This window comes from Perca flavescens, chromosome 3 (genome assembly GCF_004354835.1).
Source record: "Perca flavescens isolate YP-PL-M2 chromosome 3, PFLA_1.0, whole genome shotgun sequence".
NCBI lineage: Eukaryota > Metazoa > Chordata > Actinopteri > Perciformes > Percidae > Perca > Perca flavescens.
The window spans coordinates 9,668,458-9,690,046 of NC_041333.1; the positions used below are offsets into that span (position 1 = coordinate 9,668,458).

The window sequence follows — 21,589 nt, forward strand, 5'->3', positions numbered from 1 at the left end:
GCATAGCGCTCACACAAACACGCACACGCACACACACACCCACACATCCACCCGACCTGATCATCCAGCGTCTGACTCCCTGTTGCTCTGCACTGATGGAGCCATCAGCCAGGAGCCAGACGGGGAACCGGTGTTCTCATGCTCTCATCCCCGCTGCACAGCCTCGACACAGGGAGAGACAAACAATTTGGCCTACCTCCCACAGCCACAGCTCTGGGAGCCAGCAGGGGTTGGTGTGTGTGTGTGTGTGTGTGTGTGTGTGTGTGTGTGTGTGTGTGTGTGTGTGTGCAGGGGCGTCACACTGGGGGGGAAAAAGGGGACTGAGTACCCAGGACCTTCATGTGAGGAGCGCCGAAAAAGATGCTAAAATGAATAGCTGTGGATGGGCTGACGGGCCCATAGGAAATGCCTTTCTACAGGGCCCAACATTTTGTGCTATGCCCCTGTGTGTGTGTGTGTGTGTGTGTGTGTGTGTGTGTGTATGTTTGTGTGTGAGTGTGTGTGCGTGTACGCATGTTCGAAAACCCATACAAGTATGGGAAAAGCCTCCGATTCTTCCTAAAATGCTGGTAGCGGTGTCGTGAAGTACTGGACTTTATGCACCGATCCAATACCACCTAAATAATAAAATCTTTTAATCTTTAAAGTAGTTTATTTATGTTCTTTTTTCCGTTGTGACTCATGGTCAAACTGGATGATAAAAGAAAGTTCTGTGGCGTCCATTGTTCGTGTTCGTTCATGTTTCACAGAAAGTTGAACCCGAGCCAGGCCAAACAACCGAGATAGAAATCATATATCACGCAAAAGATGGTATCGAGCCATCTGTGTGTGTGTGTGTGTGTGTGTGTGTGTGTGTGTGTGTGTGTGTGTGAGACAGAGAGAGAGAGAGAGAGAGAGATAGAGGTCACTTGGTGTAGGTGTCAGTCAGTGAAAAAGAAAGGACATATGCGTTCTAATATGAAAGAAAATGTCAGATAGGGGATCTATTTTGCAGCCAAATAGTTTGCTCCATGAATGTTAAGGGGGTTTGCTTTTTCAACAAGTGGGATATATTTCCTCGGTATTCTTTGCATATAGACAGGCTCTCGTCTGTCCTTCCCGGGAACAGAGGTTGTGCGCATGCAGGTTGTTTGGCCAGCTTTGAATATTACCACAGGCACTGCGCTAACACCGCCAGGCTTTTTTGACACAGGGGCGCTAGGACAAAAGTGAAATGGGGGTGGGGGGGGGTCGTGTGGTGAAACAGTTAATGTGAATCTTAATAGAGGCGGCAATGTCATTATCACCAAATCCGCTGAGCCCTCTCGACCGTGGGGGTCGCGCCGCCGACGACCACTTTACATCCTGAGCGCGTCGGGCCGAGAGACCGGGGGCATGACTGCCAATCCCATCCGGAGGATTTGTGTCCTCCTCCACCAAATTCAGTAAGCGCATGCAGGCTCATAAAGGTGTTGAGAATTGAGGAATCTGTCTGGGAGACATGGCCAAAGTCAATGAGCTAGTTTTTTTTTTTTTTTTTCGCCTTTCAGCTTCTTTTTTTCAGCCACGGGACGAAGAAAGAGGGTGGAGGCCTCGCCTTGAGTCTCCCTCCTGCGTCCACTGAAACGGGCCTGAGCCGAGCAGCGGCTGCCCGCCTGCCTTTTTTAAAATGAGACCAAACACTGTTTCAGATTTACACACTGCCATGGTTTTTGCAACGCAACCCCTGATAATCCCTTCCCGGAAAGAAATTGTCCCATTAAAATGAAATGTTGCCCATATAGCTTTAATAAATTGAAAACGCTTGTTTGAATCCTCGGTAATTTGGACGGAATCCCAGACATGTAGCACAGGCTCCGGCAGAATAAGATTATTTGCTGTGTATTATAATGTATGCAGCAGTTTTTATGCGACCAAACAGTGTCAGCGAAACCCCCCCCCCCCCCCCCCCGATGAAATGTGTGCTTATTTATATGCAGTTATTCAGGTATGCAGTAAATTCCAATTACTTCTTAAGATTTCTATTTAGCACAAGGGGGAAATATGACAGGGAAGCTCTGTGTTTTGAGCGGCATTGTAAATCGCGTTAACTCTTCGCAGCCACGCAGCGAGAAATCTGCATTCATGTCAGGGAGGGAGCAGTGCACACCATCTGAGCAACTAGCTAATGGTTGTGTGCGGGGGATGCGTTAGAGGGGCCTGAAGTAGATTCAGCTAATGTGATGATTTCGAGGCCGATTCCAGATCTGTTTGCATGACTTTTTTGTGAGGCTATTTAAAAAAAAAAATGTATTTGACTACTCGCAATAATAAATGTGATGTAAATGTTGGCACAGAAGAGCCTCTGACCTTTAGAACGTCATGGGCCACAGGATCTCCTCACCAAAACCTGGATAGGCCTCAGATGACCTCTTTACTTCCGTTTTGTAGCCATATGTTATATTTAACTGTAGACATTTGTTGGCTATTTTACAACCTGTTTGGTTTTAGCTCAGTTTTTGCTGTAGATTCAAAATGTTCCATGTTTGGCGCCCTGTAAGGCCCGGTGAACACTCCACATGCATTTATCAAAAGGAAAATGTTCAAAAACATTAGACCTTTCAATGAAGAATTGATGTGAAAATGAATATCCCACTCCATGTATACTTGTCTTGATATTATGTCTTATTTGTATTTCTGTATATTATATTGATATGTGCCTGTATGTATTTAGTTGTCTGTATTGTACAGTATGTGTCTATATTACTATTTGTCTATGTATAGAGAGTTGACACAGATTCCTTGTGTATGTAAGTACACTTGGCCAATAAAACTGATTCTGATTCTGAAATATATATTAAACAACTGAACTCATGTGAATGGGAATTGAATGGGATGTGATGTCATCGTGCTAGGTATTTTCTAATAGTGGTCTGCAATGAATGTATGGACAGATAGCTCTAGGGTAAAGCAAACTGCTCACATACTTAAATGTTGGCTTCCCTAAAAGAACAAATTACAAATATGCTCTGGTTTTTTTCCCCTGTCGCAATTTATTCAAATTATTAGCTTCATTTTTGCAATGTTGTTTTCTGTATTTCCTTCAATTTCATTTAGTAGAGCGTGGAAGCTCATTCTTGACTTTGAAAACAGTTGAAAATCATAATAGTAATGCCACTAGTTCTACATTCCAGCTATAATAATATAAATAAAAAAAACTTTGGGGAGGGGTTGGGAGGGCTCGGCTGAGGGCCCTTATAAAGACTGCCCTGGAGTTTCAACAATAGGCCAATTCCAGCTAATGGATGTATTGGTATAACTGAGGTGTGTTTATGGCTTCTACTGTCTTACTGGATTTCTGTTTCAGTAGATGATGACAACATCAGTTCTTTCCGTGCAATTCCACTAATTTCACCTTCCAGTCCGACTGATAACAATGTAAAGAAACAATAGGGAGTGGGGACAGGTGGGAGACAGGTGTGTGTGTGTGTGTGTGTGTGTGTGTGTGTGTGTGTGTGTGTGTGTGTGAGGGGGCCTTAAGCCCCCACAACGACTAGGCCCAGCCCTGGATTATAAACAATACAAATACTGACAGACTCATGCATCGGTTTAACTGAGCTGGGCTTATGTGTTCTACGGTGCCATGAGCTGGAGCATGAGTGGAGTCCGGATGCTTCTATCTAACCCCCCAGTGTTTGGCCCCCAGGGGCCCTAAATCCTCGCTCCTCTCCCCCTGCAGACCCCCCACCCCCCTCTGTGCATGCCGAGGCGAGCAGCGCTTTGCCTATGCATTAGCCATCCATTTCCAGCGGCTGACACCTCTCCAACATAAAACCGTAAGGCAGAGGTAAAATATCTCTCTCCTGGCGAAAATAAAGCTTTGTCTGCCTGCTGATCTATTGGATATAAAAATAAAGCCGCGGCTTTGATGCGGGCTTTACCTTATGCGCGCCTTTGCTTTTTGCGCACACAAAGCTCCAATGAAGATGGATGGTGCGGGACACAGCGACATCACTCACTCCGCTGCTTCCTCCCCTCCTCGTCTCCTTCCCTCTCTCACAGCCTTTTCACCCCGATGTTGTCGAGGACTGCGCTGCGTTATTGATCCGTGAACGTCGATCGTTATGCAGTCTAATCGGCTTTGGAAAAGTTGCGCGCGTTCAATTCTTGTTTTTATTTTTATTTTTATTTTCTATGTAACGGGAGAAGATTTCCAGATTTCCAGGTCCCAGGTTCATCTGGGATGCCATCATATTTGCTGTCTGTGGCTCTTTGGGTGAGAGAGATTGGAACACAGGGCACAGGGTTTGGCTGTCATTGTTCAGGCCTGCAGCTGAGTTTGGAAGATGCATTTACAAGAGATTTCATTCTAATGATATCTAGAGATTATAAAATAAAGCTATATATATATATATATATATATATATATATAGATATATATAGATATATATCTACAGCACATTAAACCTCATATCTGTATAGGCTATGCGTTAAAATATAGTAGGCCTAAAGCAAATGCTGCAGCAAAAGTGCTTTTAAAATAGGCTACATGTTAGATTCAATTTCTTTTATACCAGTATACTGTTTGTGATCATTCATAATAAAGTTGTTCTACCTCTGTTTTTAAACATAGAATTTGAATAAATTAATCCACTTAAAAAGCATAAAACACTGTAGGGTCGTGCAAGTTTGAAATTTAGCGGCATTAAATTACCTTTTGAAAAATGACGTTGTAGGCCTTTTATATTAAATTCCTCTCATTTCTTTTCCTAGGCCTTTCTTACAAATGTTTCCTCCATAATTCAGGTTTCTGCTGACCAAAGGCTTTGAGACCTTTTTCTTTTGGGATGAGATATAACCCGAAGGCGTCCCACAGGGCCTCTTCATGCTGTAAAAACACCAAATGTTTTCTATAGATTAAAAATAAGGTGACCATTACACGAACTGACCGTGAGACCGTGTTGCAACCAATCAGATCTCCTGGTGGTTACTATTAAAACAGTTGGGTCTACCACTTTAAGGTGAACAGTAGGCCTATAGGTGGAGGATGTTCCTTACATGCGCTGATATTTGAACCATAATCCTCTCTCTCTCTCTCTCTCTCTCTCTCTCTCTCTCTCTCTCTCTCTCTCTCTCTCTCCCTCTCTCTTTCTTCCTCTCTATCTCTCTTGCTCCCTCTCCCTTTCTCCCTCTCTCCTTCTCTCTCCCTCTCTCTCCCGCTCTCTCTCTCTCTCTCTCTCTCTCTCTCTCTCTCTCTCTCTCTCTCTCTCCCTCCCCCATCTCTCTCCACGCTTGCGGGCTTGTTCTTCCAGAGCGGAGAAATGGGCTGCAGCAGGCAGCTATCTGCGGCTCTGCAGCCCGTCCCCAGAGCATTGGCCATCGGCCGATAATATCTCAAAGGGAGTGGTTATCGCCACACATTATATTATAATCATTAGTGATCCTAGCCCTTTCACCCCGGCTGCAGAATAAGCGCGGAGAAGCATTAATCTGAAGCAGGGAGCTGCAGCGCCTTTCTGGGTGCTCAGTGACGCTGTTTGGAGCACGCTCAAATGAGAAAAGGCCGGGTTTTTTTGGTTTTAGTTTGGATTCACAATGAAGGTTTCTGTTGATGATGAAGCCCACCTGCCTCCCCCAGTCAATGTTCTCAACCCGATGGGATGGAAATATAATGCCGCTTTGTGATTTAACAGCGCAATCTCCTGGTGTTTGGATACATGAATATGATTTTGAATGACTTTTCTAGCATAAAAACAGTACAACTTCAAATATTGTACTGAAAAACTCAAAATAGTATCTACTGACTTGACTTGTTCCTTTAGATCAACCTAGATATTTATTTAAAAAGTGACCACATGCTGCCTCAATTTAGCAATATTACCTGTCAGACTTGATTTGAAAAACTCAAAATGAAATAAAATATATTTACATACAATAATTAAGCCTTTATCCAGTTTTACTAAATATGGCATGTGTGGAATGTGCTTCTAAAGCTTTATTCTACCAGCAATAACTGGAAATGTTGGACATAATAATAATAATAATAATAATAATAATAATAATAATAATAATAATATAGCCTGCTAGTAATAACACTACACTGCATGAGCCTCTCTCTATCCGGATTGAATCCGCCCCCTAGAGGAGTGAGCGGGACTCTGGTGGTCTGGCTGACCTCGGAGTCTCGTGCAGGGTTACTGTTCAGGACCATAGACATTAACAGTCTATGTTCTGGACCCCAAAGCACCAAAACTCAGCCAATCACGTGATCTCCTCCTGAGAACACGCACAGACACAGGGAAGACAGCGGTGGTTAGCTGTGTGTGTGTGTGTGTGTGTGTGTGTGTGTGTGTGTGTGTGTGTGTGTGTGTGTGTGTGTGTGTGTGTGTGTGTGTGTGAGCAGAGACAGCTGTAGGGAGATGATCTATAAATCCCATTGGATTTCTCTGCGCACAAAGTCTGGAAAATGTTTGCGTATAGAGTTGGTGTTGGCTCAATAATCAAATCGGCATATGTGTGGCTGCTGATGTACAGTGGGAGGGTGAGGGGGGAGCTACAGCTCAGCCAGTCGATTGTTGAACTGCGTACACAGCTCCGCAGTCAGCACCGCGCAACGGGATGGGTGGATGGATGGATGGAGTGTCTCTTTCTTATTAATGTTTATGTTTGTTTGTGTATGTATGCACCAATCACCAAGGCGAATTCCACGTACGGTAACTGGGGCAATAAACTCTTTTCTGATTCTGATTTGGATGGATGGATGGATGGATGGATGGATGGATGGATGGATGGATGGATGGATGGATGGGAAAGTGCACCCCGCCCTTCTCCATCCTCTCCTGCTCTACAAACCCACCCACAGTTGAAGAACATGATGGGGCTTTTCATGCTCTTTGCGCAGCCAAGAGAAGAGTAGAAATACTGCTTTTAAAAAAGCACAGATTCATTCTGAGGCTGTTTTTCGTTACTGGCAAAAATGCGTTTTTTTCATTTTCTTTCTCAGGAATGGTGTATTTTTATACGTGTTTTCGTTTCAAAGAATCCTATTTGTTTGTAATTGCGTGTAAATGATGTCACATTACATCCATGTGCACACTTTTGTCGACTTACAAACAGTGCAACGAAATAAAAAAGAAGTCATTCCTGTCTTATTCCTCATGAGCTTTTCAATTTTCTTTCTTTCTTCCTTTTAAAAAAGATGCCCATTTTGCCAAAGCTGCACCTTCGAATAATTTCCCATATTCCAACTGTGTGGTTTTTAATAGGAATAGAGATGGGAAAAAAAAAATATATATATACAAATGAACTGGGCCAGTTTTAACAGAAATGGGGCTGTTTATTCTTAAAAAATAAACGCATTTATAAGGCACAATTAACGCATTATGAATTATGAATATCAGCGCATGTTTGCAATATTCCTTTGTAAAAAAAAAAAAAAAAAAAAAAAAAAAGAGAGAGAGAGAGAGAGAGAGAGAGAGAGAGAGAGAGAGAGAGATTAAACCACCGTGCAGAGAGACTGCAGGAGAAGAGCAGCGGACCGACACCCCCACCCCCACCCCCGGTACGCTCAGTTGATCAAAGCTCCAGTCCGGGGCTGATATTTGTCTCTGTGTTCCCGGAGTCACGCTCTGTCCCCCCGGCAGCCTGCCCGGCCTCACCGGCCCGGCTTGTAACGTCACACAGCCCGGCTCTCACAGCCTGGCCACCCGGGGAAAACACACGCAGAAGAAGAATAAATAGCTGTTAGTAGGCCTATCTCTCTCTCTCATATTGCAACCCCCCAAAAAAAAAAAAAAACAAAAAAAAAAACAAGTCATCACCTGCTCGGATCAGTCTCTATTCCAAAGCCCCGGCCTTGCCTCCGCCGTGCCCCCCACACTCACTCACTCAGTCGCAGTACTGCTGCGACGGAGGCATTGTGTCTCTTTCCTGAGCCTGGAGGAGACAGAGGGGAGACAAATAAACGTGTCATGATTAGAATTAATGATTGCATGCATCTTCACAGCCTCATTCATTATCTCAGATTAATTATCTCGCGGTGTAGCAGTTGACTCCATAAAGCCCATGCACATCTCCTGGGCCTGCTTCACTTTGACAACACCGCGGCTCCCTGTTCTTACCTGTGCTGGCATGGCCTGTCCTGTCCACGATCGGAGTTAGGAGGAAGTCAAAGATATGCATTAAAAAAGAAATCTCTAAAGTGAATACAATAAATGTCGTCCGAGTGGACACCAATAAAATCATACATTTCAGATGAATTTGGGTATTTCGATTGTTCATTTCCAACCGCTGTTATCACTTGGAGTTCCGCGTTCTTCAGTGGATACCGGAAGGCCTCCTGGTTTTCACATCCACCTCCAAGCATGCGGAGGTTTCAGCAGGACAAAAAAAGAACAAGAATAAGTTTTTGTTTTCTTCAACTCGAACACAGGCGCTGCGCCACAAATTCCAATTTACAACTTCTGCCTGCATCGGAATGAAAATGAGTGAGAATATAATCTATTGCTAGTAAGGGATTACAGGGGTAAAGTTAAAACCATTTTTCTTTTTGCATTTAATAGTGTCTTTGCCTGGAGGGGAGTTGAGATATTTTTAAGCCTATATTTTGATTTCCTTCTATTCTGTGGATTAATCTGCCTCTGTGAGCTGCATGGCTGTTTTTCTTCTTCTTCTTCTTCTCTCTCTCTCTCTCTCTCTCTCTCTCTCTCTCTCTCTCTCTGGTTTATTCTAAATCAGGCAGAGATTATCCCCACTGACAGACTATCAAGGCATCTTCCACACATGGAAATAACAACAACTTGTGTTGTTTACATGCTGCATTTACAAGTTGGTGTGGTGGTGGAGAGAGGAAGGCCTGCCTGTGCACACTGCAGGCTTTCTAGCGCTTATTTACAGATTATTCTGCGGGGTTTTGGCGCAGAAAAAGAAAGAAAGTTGAGTTTTGTAGTCCAACAGAAAACGCGATACTTCCATCGCTGATTGGCCCTTCGGCCCGCCCAGTTGTCATGGAGCTCAATGAGCCCCCCCTCTCCTTCCCCCCTCTCTCTCTCTCCCCCGTCTCTGATGGAAACAGAAGCAGATGCGCTCGGACGCACCGTTCACAAAAAAAAAAGTAAGAGAAAAAGGAGGAGGAAAATGAGAAGAGGCTGACTGGAGGAGAGGGAGAGGAGAATGTCTGGGCTGAAGAGGTGCTGAAGCGAAAACAATAAAATAAAATAAAAGAGGTGAAGCCTTATCTCTCTTTTTTTTTCTCTTTCTTCCAGCCACTAACACATGTCCTGTTGAAGGGGCGCTCCCCAGACGCCGGGAGGCAGCTGCGCGGGGACGGCCGGGCCGTTTTGCATGAGAAGCAGCCCATATGCAAGAGGCTGTTGGCGGACTGTTGCTAGAGAGTAAATAGGTGTCCCATCCTGGGTCGCTTTTTCTGCTTCAAGACGCAGAGATTACGCTTGATTCCACGTTAGGACGCGCAAACAAACTCGGCATTTTGTTTCTTTTACTTTTTTTTTAAATAAAGAGGAATTCGTTTTTTTTCAAAATAAAGACATGTTCTACTGTAATTACATGTATTAAACTATTGTTGTTAGAGGCCAAAATAGAAGAATAGTTGGTGTAATTTTACTACTTTCCTGGCAACATGCAAATCCTGTTTAGATAGTACGAAATGAATCTGTTCACCACGCACGTATAGGCTAAACTTCTGCACTGCAGACTGCAGACACATCCGTTCATGGAGCAGAGAGAAAAAGAAAAAGCGAGAAGAGTTGGAGACGGCAGGCCTGTAAATCATCAACACAAAGTAGCTGACTGATCTCTTTGATGGGAGAATGACTAATAATCCAGTAGGGTGTTAGGCTCGGGGTGTTATTTACTTAAGGTGTACTCGAATTGGATTGGACCTCCCTAATGAATGGTCCGAGGTGTCTGGGCCGCGAGCTCCCGACGGGCTGAGCCGCACGGAGCTGTCAACTTTAGAGCCTTTCTGTCTTTCACTTCCACGCCTCCTCTCCATCACACCAAAGAGGGAAAAGGCGGCTTAAAGCGTGCTGCGCGCAAAGAAACGGAATTAACGTAATGTTGCACGACGTTGGGAAAGAGAGGAACACGATAACCGTCATCTTTCCAGAACCCATGTCATCGACTAAATCGGAGATGTTCTGCAGCTTCCTGTTGGAGTAAGCCAACATTTAGCTCTGTGGGTGATGCAAATGAGCAGCCAGTTAAGAGTTTACATTTGAACGGACAGCTGGTTTATTGATGATAAAAAGCCTCCAGTTGTTCTCAAATACCAAAAACAAACGCGCTCCGACTTGTGCGTCATTTTCTGGCGCAAAGTAACTTTAAGGTGACTAATCGGTGAGCGCACCATGCAACATGCGCCTCCGGCTTCTTTATCCCGAACACGCCACTGTATCTACCTGCTCAGATTCCTCCTCCATGCCCCCCTCATGCCCAGAAGACACTTTGCTCAGCAGCTGAAAAGGTGTGCGCCTCTCCCCTCCGCGCCGCTCGCCCTCCATCGCCGCGGCTGCTTCCTCCAAACTCATTCACTAACATATGACAGTTTGCAGGGAAATTCTTGACAATTGGTGTCTTGAGTGTGTGGCATAAATAGCAGCCAGAGCCCTCGCTGGGTTATGATGGGGCGGCTTGATGGTTGCTGGCACGGCGCGTCGCTGATTGGTCTGGCCGCGGCCTGACGTCAGGAGGCTGGGAATAAGGCTGGGCTGGAGCTTTAGGAGCAAGACAGTTTTTTACTGGAGAGCCAGCGCATCCCAGCATACACACGGCAACTGGAGACTGAGGGCATCCCAGCATACACATTGACTACTACCGGAGCCGCCAGCATCGCAGCGACCTCCCACCCCCCCAGCCCCCCACCGCCCCACACAACCACAACAAGCTCCAGGATCAGCGGACTGAGCGAGAGGGGGAAAACTCTTTTATTTATTTATTTTTTTTAAAAAGAAAATCTTTCGGCTGTGTGGTTTTGTTTCTCGCCGGCTTCTGAACACTGGATACGCTGCCATGTCAAAGTGCACTGAATTATTTACAGGCGTGCGTGTCTTGCTGTGTGACAGCTCTGCCCTTAGAGCATTTTATTAGACGCCTCTTCCAGCAGCAGCAGTGACGGCCACGCGACGCTCCTCTCACCGATGCGTCACTTCCAAGAGCGCCGGGACAACCAAACTGCTGCGGTCTCCTCTCCTGAGCCCGTCCGCAGTTTCCTGCGTTCAAATCTACATTTCGGTTGAATTGTGTGTTGTTTTTTTTGTTTGTTTTTTTTGCCCCGGATCCAATAAAGGACTCATTCTTTTTCTTTTTCAATTTTTTTGCCTCCATTTGGCTTTTCCACCTGAGAGAGAAAGAGGACGCGGTCGCCATCCCTTCCTTCCTTCCAGACTGTTTTGGGTTTTTTTATTGGACGCTGAGTGTTTTTTTTTTGTTTTTTTTACGCATGCAGGGAGAAAACTGTGTTGACACCTGATCGACTGGCTTCTCCGCGCACATTGACCCGGGAGCTTCAGGCGAATCACGGAGGGAGAGACAGAGAGAGAGCGCGAGAGAGAGAGAGAGAGAAAGAGAAGATTCTCGGTCAATGCTCGGCCGGCGCTGCTGATTTTGTTTGTGTTTGCGCGCGTGTGTGCTTCGTTTGTGGGGTTGCACAGCCCAGCCAAAAGCCATGGTCCACTGTGCCGGCTGCGAGAGGCCTATCCTGGACCGCTTTCTGCTCAACGTGCTGGACAGAGCCTGGCACGTCAAGTGCGTGCAGTGCTGCGAGTGCAAATGCAATTTGACAGAGAAATGTTTTTCTCGAGAGGGGAGACTGTACTGCAAAAATGATTTCTTTAGGTAAGATCGGGCGGAAAGGGGCCAGTAAAAACTCCCCAGCAGTTTTTTTTTTGTTTCTTCTTTTTTTTTGGTTTTGTGAATGTGTCTGGGTTCATGTCAGCAGCTGGACTGGAGGAGCAAAGCAGCAAATAATACAGCCTTAAAAAAAAAAAAAAAAAAAAAAAAAAAAAAGCATTTAAATAGCGGGATAAAATAGGAACAAAGATTGTGACGGTGCATCAAAAACAGAAAAACATGGAAAAGCCACACTTCTTTATATTATATGGCGAGACATTTCACTGAACAATATTCGTTTGCAGACTCAGTTTAAATCAAACGTTTGTATCTTCTATAATATTTCCAACTTTGAAATGGGTTGCATGCAATTGATATGGGCCTGCTATCTGACTTAATGTCATTTTAAAAACCCAAACTGCCTCTCATGCTTTTTCAGACCAATTGTTAAACTAAATAAATAAGTATATAAACTTAGCACATGTGTTGACTGCACACACACACACACAGGTTTGCAAATTACTTACTTGATCTTTTTTTTTTGTTGGTTTCCTTTCTAGTCTAAATGAATGGATAGAGCGACCTGTCCGTGGCTGCAGGCGTGAACGAGCACTTGGAGGCGATAAGCTTTGATTAGGAGCGAGTAATTAAAAGCTTGTTCATTTGGATTCTTATGCTAAACAACAACAGAAGAGGGGCAGCGACATTAAACGCGTGTGTGTACTCGCTCTCAGCAGGGAGAAGGGGGCGGTTTGGTAGGAAATCGAGGAAATCACACTTGGGGAAGGAGGGTGGGGGGGGAGGGGGGGAGGTGTGGTGGTGGTGGGGGTTACAGGGAGCAGGCAGCCGGGCGGGGGTCGGGGGCCGACCGGTCAGAGGGGGCCGGCAGCCCCCGGCCCCCGGCCCCCGGCCCCCAGCCCCCGGCCCGGTGTGTTTGCTCAGTCCGGCTGAGAAGGACGTGATAAGTGGATTTGAATAGTAAACTAGTTGAAAAGATCAAGTCCGCAGACAATGCAATCACAGACGTGCAGTCAACAAGCAGTGCACACGGTACTCAATACACATTGTTTAACGGCCGAGTCAATGGCACGGCTTTACACAGCAGGTATTATTCCAAAGCAGCTGCTGCTGGCTTACACTATTAACTGCACCTGTACATTTACATGTATCTTTTACATTTATTTATAGGCCTACATATATATATATATATATATATATATATATATATATATATATATATATATATATATATATATATATATATATATATATATATATAGCCTGGTCTTATATGGGACACAAAACGTTTTGAAATAGAGATAAAATAAAATAAAATAAAAGTGCATTCAGCAGGTCCATGCATAGTTGTGCGGAAAGAAAACATATTTTATTATTAAAAAATTTAAAAAAGAGCTTATGTGCAACATCACATCAAAATAATAATATGTATTTATAATAAGCATTTAAAGAGCGCCATTTTCCCAACGTGTGCTTATCAAGCTATGGGTTTAAACTGCACACAATACAAAAATAAAACGTTAAACCTATTATTATTATTATTATTATTATTATTATTATTATTATTACTATCCAACATGTCAGTGCGGATTTAGCAAAAAAGTTTATTCTTAATTGTGGCGTTTTGAAAGTGTCAGTGCACACATTAAGCTGTTCTCTTCTCTTCATGTTTTCTGGAGTTTATTCTTTTATTTCATGTCAAATGTTATGTTTAAGAATTGGTTATCACTGGACTTTAGTCCCCCAAATAGTGTTTTCCAAATGGTCAATAGAGGCTTAAAAAACAAGTGCTATAGCCTACTTCATGTCCAGACTTGATTATAAATCCTTTATTATTTTTTTCTTCCACAAAAATGTGACTATCAGCTAGACTGAGTCAAGTCAGCAGGGGAATGTGATTTTTGGGTCAATATAAGCTCGGCTCTCTCCGTCCCCACACCTTGGTTCATTTTTTATTATTTAAACGCTTCAGAAATGTTTTTTTCTAAAAGTGATCTGTGATAATAAAATAACCCTGTGCTCCCCCCTCTCCCGTGCAGACGGTTCGGCACCAAGTGTGGCGGGTGTTCGCAGGGCATCTCTCCCAACGACCTGGTCCGCAGGGCCCGCAGCAAAGTCTTCCACCTCAACTGCTTCACGTGCATGATGTGCAACAAGCAGCTGTCCACCGGGGAGGAGCTCTACATCATAGACGAGAACAAATTCGTCTGCAAAGACGATTACCTAAACAACGCCAGTGTAAAAGACACCAACCTCCTCTCAGGTACGAGCGCGCTTGTGCGTGCGTGCGTGCGTGTGTGCGTGCGTGTGTGTGTGTGTGTGTGAGTGTGTGTGTGTGCGTGGCTTTATCTGCATGAAAGTTTCAATAACAATGTTTCCAAAGCTTCCAAGTGCAAGTTGTCCAAATATTCGGAGAGAGCACACTAAACAATAATATGAACATTAACACAATATTAGGATTGGTTCATATTAATTATACAGTGTGTGGGTGCGTGTGTTTGTGTGTGTGATACATTGTGATGGATGTGATGTGTTCAGCCCCGCAGTGGCTTCATCATTTCCCATGCCCATGCCCGGGACTTAGACGGCACCCAGAGAGCAGAATCCAACACAAACTCACAGCCCCGTGCACTTTCATCAACGTCTGTTGATCTGTCTGTTCCCGAATATAGGTCTAGCCTACATTATTTCAGTTCAAGCCTTTTGTATTATTATTATTATTATTATTATTATTATTATTATTATTATTATTATTATTATTATTATTATTATTTTCTCCACACCAGTTGAAATTATGATCTGTGGTTGGGCCTTTAATTCTTCCATCATCTGCCATGTGGGAATGTTTTTTTATTTTTTATTTTCATTATTACGTATGTTTGCAATGTTTTAGGCTACTCAATATTCAAGTCTCTTAACAACGCAGTAGCCTAAAGGAGAAAAACATATTATTTGTAAAAGTGAATGCTCCGTTACATGTTTAGGCCTATATGAATCTTAAGCTGCGACATTTACAACAGCCATGTGACAGATGGATATGAACACATTTAAAAAACTAAATGCTCTCAGATAATATTTCTTTATTTTTATTAATGTTCCCCCATTGTAGGCTACTATCTCACTGCATTATTATTAAATCATAACAGGAGTTATCTCAGGACACTTTACAGATAGAGAGTAGGTCTAGACCACACTCTATCATTTACGAAAGACCCAATAATTCTCACCGAGAGCAAGCATTTGGTGCGACAGTGGCGAGGAAAAACTTGCTTTAAATAGACAGACCCAGACATCTGCCGCTGCCGGTTGGGACACAGAGGCACTGATACAGATATACAGAAATACAGAGACACATATATAGATATACAGAGAGACATATACAGATATACAGAAATACAGAGACACATATATAGATATACAGAGAGACATATACAGATATACAGAAATACAGAGACACATATATAGATATACAGAGAGACATATACAGATATACAGAAATACAGAGACACATATATAGATATACAGAGAGACATATACAGATATACAGAAATACAGAGACAGATATATAGATATACAGAGAGACATATACAGATATACAGAAATACAGAGACACATATATAGATATACAGAGAGACATATACAGATATACAGAAATACAGAGACACATATATAGATATACAGAGAGACATATATAGATATACAGAGAGACATATACAGATATACAGAGACACATATATAGATATACAGAGAGACATATATAGATATACAGAGAGACATATACAGATATACAGAGACACATATATAGATATACAGAGAGACATATATAGATATACAGAGAGACATATACAGATATACAGAAATACAGAGACACATATATAGATATACAGAGACACATATATAGATATACAGAGAGACATATATAGATATACAGAGAGACATATACAGATATACAGAAATACAGAGACACATATATAGATATACAGAGACACATATATAGATATACAGAGAGACATATACAGATATACAGAGAGACATATACAGATATACAGAGAGATATATACAGATATACAGAAATACAGAGACACATAGATATACAGAGAGACATATACAGATATACAGAGAGACATATACAGAAATACAGAGAGACATATACAGAAATACAGAGAGACATATACAGATATACAGAGAGACATATACAGATATACAGAGAGACATATACAGATATACAGAGAGACATATACAGATATACAGACACACATATAGATATACCGATATACAGAGACACAGTTATAGAAATACAGACACACAACTATATAGAAATACAGAGACACACACACACACACACACACACACATATAGCTGTGCAGAAATACAGAGCCATATAGATATACAGAAGCACAGAGACATATACAGAGACACAGATATAGATATACAGATATTTCCCATGTGTTGGCTGTTTCTTATTCTAATATCCGCATGGCATTTCTTTAGTGACGGCGTGCAGCGACCCCAGTTTATCCCCGGACTCCCAGGACCCGCTGCAGGACGACGTGGTCCTGAAGGACACGGAGATCGCCGCCCTGTCCGACAAAGAGACGGTGAACAACGAGAACGACGACCAGAACCTGGGGGGGAAGCGGCGCGGCCCGCGGACCACCATCAAGGCCAAACAGCTGGAGACTCTGAAGGCGGCGTTCGCTGCCACCCCGAAACCCACCAGACACATCCGGGAACAGCTGGCCCAGGAGACCGGCCTCAACATGAGGGTCATCCAGGTAAGGAAACGCCGAGCTTTTCCATGGAATTAAACATGTCTTAATGGCACAGATCAGAATCATCAGAATCAGAAGAAATAAGGTTTATTGCCAAGAAAGTAGGCCGATTTATGAGGAATTAGCCTTGGGGTGGGGGGCAAACAGACAAACAAACACAAACACTGAACATGAATATGAAATAAACAATAAATAGGCTACGGTAACAAAGGCTATGCAAAATAGCTGCTTAACATAAGAGAAAAGAGGATGGAAAATATAAAGACATTACATACATAAATTACGTAGCATATACATTTATTATTAGCAATCATGGGTCCACGTGGCCAGCAACAAAAAAAAAATCACTATAGTAATTATAAGTCAGTCATTTCTTGGCTATAGCCTATAGGCTACGGTTCAATGCGGGGATCTTGTGATTCTTTGTGAAATGTTGTGGAGATAATACCATAATATTGAGAGAGGGGGGCAGCCACAGGTGAAGGAGGTGGGCTCGCGCCTTTCCTCTGTTATTACGCAGCTATTAAAAAGGTGTGATGTAACAGCTTCTGTTTTATGGAGAGAAAAAAAAATGTCACTGCCAAGCTGCCACACTGCCATGACCGTGCAGGCCTCATCCCCATCAGAGAGGCTCCACCCCGTCCACCCCCAACCCCCCCCCCCATCCTTCACCCCTCTTTAAAGGAGGCATGTTCCCTGAATCCATTAAGGCAGAGATTGGCCGGACGGTCGAGCTTGATTTGGAAACGGGGGTCATTTATATGGGTATTTTTGATTCTTGGCGCTGGCGACGGGGCCAAGTAGTCGCCAACTGGCGCCGGGGCTGCTGGGAGCGCTGGGAGTCCTGGCACCGTACTGCCAGCACGTTTTGCGGCCACGTTTAGCCATGCTGGGAACTCCTCCAGCCAAGCGAAGACACAAATCTGTCTCAGGGTCTCCAGACTGTCTGCGCGCAACTCAGGGCCACGTTCAGTTAAACAAAGAGAACACATTATTATTATTATTATTATTATTATTATTATTATTATTATTATTATTATTATTATCCCAAGGGCCTAATTTTGGGTTCAACATGGGGTTGAGATCTCCACTTCATTTTGAATTTGAATTTTTTGGTAACAATTTGTGCATTTTCTGCAGCACATTATGGTGCAAATGTCTTTATTTATGTAAATTAAATTATAATCTTTTTTTTTTTGGGTGGGGGGGGGGTTGCACTGGCCAGTTTTGATCACCCCCTATTATTATTATTATTATTATTATTATTATTATTATTATTATTATTATTACTACCAGTATCATTATTATTATTATTACTACCGGTATCATTATTATTATTATTACCGGTACCATTATTATTATTTTTTATTACCGGTATTATTATTATTATTTTTTTTTAATTTTTTATTATTTTAATATGATTATTATTATTATTATTATTATCGATTTTGTGTGTGGGACTATTTCCTTTTTTTCTTTTGGTGATTTCCAAAAATGGTTAAAAGGGTTATTTTATGTGTGGCGCACCAAAGTAGCCTACTGATAGGTAGGCCTATAGCTTTTGTCATTGATAGATTCATGCGATAACATGTGATTACCCATCAGAAGGAAAAAAAATGAGACTCCCAGAAAAGTAGAAGTGATTGGAAAGCAGCTCTTTAGGCTTTACTAACAGGTGTTTTATTTATTTATATATAATAACCTAAAGGCTGCGGGGCGATCACTGGGCGGGGGGGGCTTCAGCACAGCAGATGAATGGCGATACAGCTTAAGTGTCCGAGCGAGCAGGGCTACTGTATGTCCAATATGTATGAGCGCGAGGGAGGAAGGGGGAAGCGCGTAATTAAAGGAAGCCGGCCTATAGATTAGGGAATGATAACCTCCAGGAGCCGCTAATACATCGCTAACAGCCCTCCTATTAACTATTAATTGGAGATGTGAAGCCCCCGCTGCTGCAGCCTTCAGCCGGAGTAAATGGAGGGTTAAAAGATCATTAGGGAGGTTAGATGATGGGACTCTCTCGCTCCTCTAACGATAATTGGTTCGCCGTTCTCTCCGCCGCACCGCACAGCCGTGCGGATTTTAAACGCGCCGGCTCGTCATGATCACGCACGCCGCAGAACGCACAGCCGTGCCCGGGTATTTACTCTCATAAGAAGCCGGCGCCGCGCAGCTGCCAAGGTAAACATGGCAACTAATTACGCTTCCGTTTTGCACGGCGGAGAATGTACACACTGAGGTGTATTTGCACGTTCCGAAACTAAATCCACGATGGAGCAAAATGTTGTGCTTTTGTTGACATATTTATACATATTTAGCTATTTATTCATACAAGTGCCGCGTGACATCGACATCCTGTGCATGCAGAGCGGCCCTCGGCCACCTTCTCCATCCCCTCCATGTCTCCCTGTCCTCCCGTCTGCCTCACACTATATTGACGTGCAATCAAAATGGCGTCAGAAGCCTATCGCATGTTTGCTGAGTGACACGAGGTAGAAGTTATAGCCACTAAAAAACTCAAAAAAAAACAAAGAGTCATACTATATGGTAAACGTTGAAGTGACTAATGTGTTTTGTTATGTCTCTATATTGGGTTGTTTATATTATTTTATCTTCTTAATCTTCATACTTTGTTTTTGATATTAAGACTATGTTTAAAACAAAAGTAATATTATTGTTTCTCTGGATAATTATTTGGAGCATGTGTCTGAAATCTATATCTATATTTGAATGTATTTTTCAATAAAGTTGGAAAAAGAAAAAAAAGTGACACGAGGTACGTCTCTCTGTGTGTGTGTGTGTGTGTGTGTGTGTGTGTGTGTGTGTGTTCAGGTGTGGTTCCAGAACCGGCGGTCCAAAGAGAGGCGCATGAAGCAGTTGAGCGCGCTGGGCGCCCGGAGGCACGCCTTCTTCCGGAGCCCGAGGCGGATGAGGACGCTGGTGGACCGGCTGGAGCCCGGGGAGCTCATCCCCAACGGGCCCTTCTCCTACTATGGAGGTATGCGGACAATTTCATCTTTCCGTCAAAAGAACAAAAAAAAAATAATGATTATCCCCAAATGGGAAACTTGATCGGCAGTCAGGAGTGCAAGATAAAAAAAATTAATAAAACAGCATACAAATAAACAAACAAACAAAGACATGAATGTTTCCTGTACGTACAATACATACACAATTTTACACAACACCACAGGAGCAATCTCTAAAAAGTTATAGATTACATGTGCAAATTAAGCCGAGTTATTGCACACGGAAGGAAGGAGTTTTAAGTCCTGGTGTACTTTCTCTCATGAAGCACTCCTTTTCTCCATGTTAAAATGATAAATTAATGTTTTTTTTGAGGACTGCTTATATAACATATTATTCAAATTGGTATTTGTATGTTTCCTTATTATTATTATGATTTTTCTATTTGTCTGTAATTTCCTGCTATATTGGAACAAGGCCCCATCTTAAAGTCAGCAGCTGTTGATTAAGAAATCAAGCACTTTTAATAAAAAAAAAAAAATGCATCCAACCATACGTGTTTTTCGTAAACATGCTCATGTTAATTTAGTACACAGAATTAAAATAACATATTTAAACACATATTTGAAATGCAGTGATGTTTCGCTCTTGATGACCATTATGGCACTTTTGGATTTTCCAGACGTGATATATATGATACTTTTGGAAATCCAGACGTGATATATATATATATATATATATATCTTATTCAGTTTGGGTAACCTCGCCCATTAGAGCTGTCAGCCAGTGAGTTAAGTTTACATCAAGTCAGTTTACGTCTCACTGATTTGATACCGCGCTGCTCCTTCAGATGCTTTGAAATATCTGATCATTTTCAGAGGATCTCCTTGGCGCTCGGGCCTTTGTCCTTTCTGCTGAAAAAAAAAAAAAAAAAAAGTCTTAATAATATTCTGCTGATATGGAGGAAAGAAAAAAAAATCGGTCTCAGTAGGTAGAATCGCTGATGAAACGGCCCCCCATTTTAATTAATTTTGTGGCCACGTTGTTCTCCCCACCCAATTGCAGTTTTGATTTAAGTGTAGCGTGCTCTGTGACTAATGTGGTACGGCGAGGCTCCCCCCCCCCCCCCCCCCCCCGACCCCCCCCTCATACAAATCGAGCTTTGTATATTCAATGAATTCCTCAATGTCTCTGGAATTCTTCCTGCACACCCATTGTTCTCATTTGGTTTCTTCCTCTCCTCTTGGATCTGCAGATTATCAAAGTGAGTACTACGGCCCGGGCCCCAACTATGACTTCTTCCCCCAGGGGCCCCCATCGTCGCAGGCCCAGACCCCTGTGGATCTCCCCTTCGTGCCCTCCTCGGGCCCCACGGGCACCCCCCTCGGAGGCATGGACCACCCCCTGCCGGGCCACCACCCATCCAGCGAGGTGCAGCGCTTCTCCGACATAATGTCCCACCACCCGGGGGACTCCCCCAGCCCGGAGCCCGGCATCCCGGGACCCCTGCACAGCATCTCCTCCGAGGTGTTCGGCCCGAGTCCGCCCTTTACCTCACTGTCGCTGAACGGCAGCGGATACAGCAACCACCTGTCCCACCCGCCCTCGGAAATGAACGAGGGCACCGTGTGGTAGCTCTCTGAGAGAGAGAGAGAGAGAGAGAGAGAGGGAGAGGGAGTGAGAGAGAGAAGAGAGAGAAGAAAGAGAGAGGACTCTGCTCGCCGGAGGTTCGGTATCGGAGGGTGGTGAGGTGGGGTGGGGCTGGCTGGGCTGGGCTGGGGGGGTTGAGGACAGGGGACGTGGATATCGACAGGGTTAGGGCAAAACGCCATGAAGTCATCATTTTTGTCGGTGTGTTTTTTTTTTTTTTGTTCCAATATTTATTTATTTATTTTCCCCGCTCGATTAAATCGATCTTGTTTGTGTGTGTGTGTGTGTGTGTGTGTGGGGGAGGGAGGAAGCGTATCTGGCATCAAGCTCAAAAAAAACATTGTCCTCAGTATTGTGTTTGCGTGTTTCTATTTGCT

The 21,589-nt window shown here is 43.4% G+C and overlaps 1 protein-coding gene and 1 long non-coding RNA gene across 2 annotated transcripts; one reads left to right on the forward strand and one right to left on the reverse strand.

Annotated features, from left to right (window-relative positions):
- Positions 1–7,533: 7,533 nt before the first annotated feature.
- LOC114549942 (uncharacterized) lies at positions 7,534–8,306 on the reverse strand. Its single transcript, XR_003691624.1, has 4 exons — positions 8,205–8,306; positions 8,079–8,098; positions 7,779–7,893; positions 7,534–7,656 (listed from the first exon to the last, which is right to left on the reverse strand). It is a non-coding gene; the product is annotated as an uncharacterized LOC114549942 (long non-coding RNA).
- Positions 8,307–11,641: 3,335 nt separating this feature from the next.
- Positions 11,642–21,294, forward strand: lhx1a (LIM homeobox 1a). The gene is made up of 5 exons (XM_028574497.1): positions 11,642–11,811; positions 13,863–14,086; positions 16,315–16,598; positions 19,428–19,593; positions 20,818–21,294. The coding sequence occupies exons 1-5, from the start codon at positions 11,642–11,644 to the stop codon at positions 21,195–21,197; spliced, it is 1,224 nt and encodes a 407-aa protein (XP_028430298.1). The 3' UTR covers positions 21,198–21,294.
- Positions 21,295–21,589: the final 295 nt, after the last annotated feature.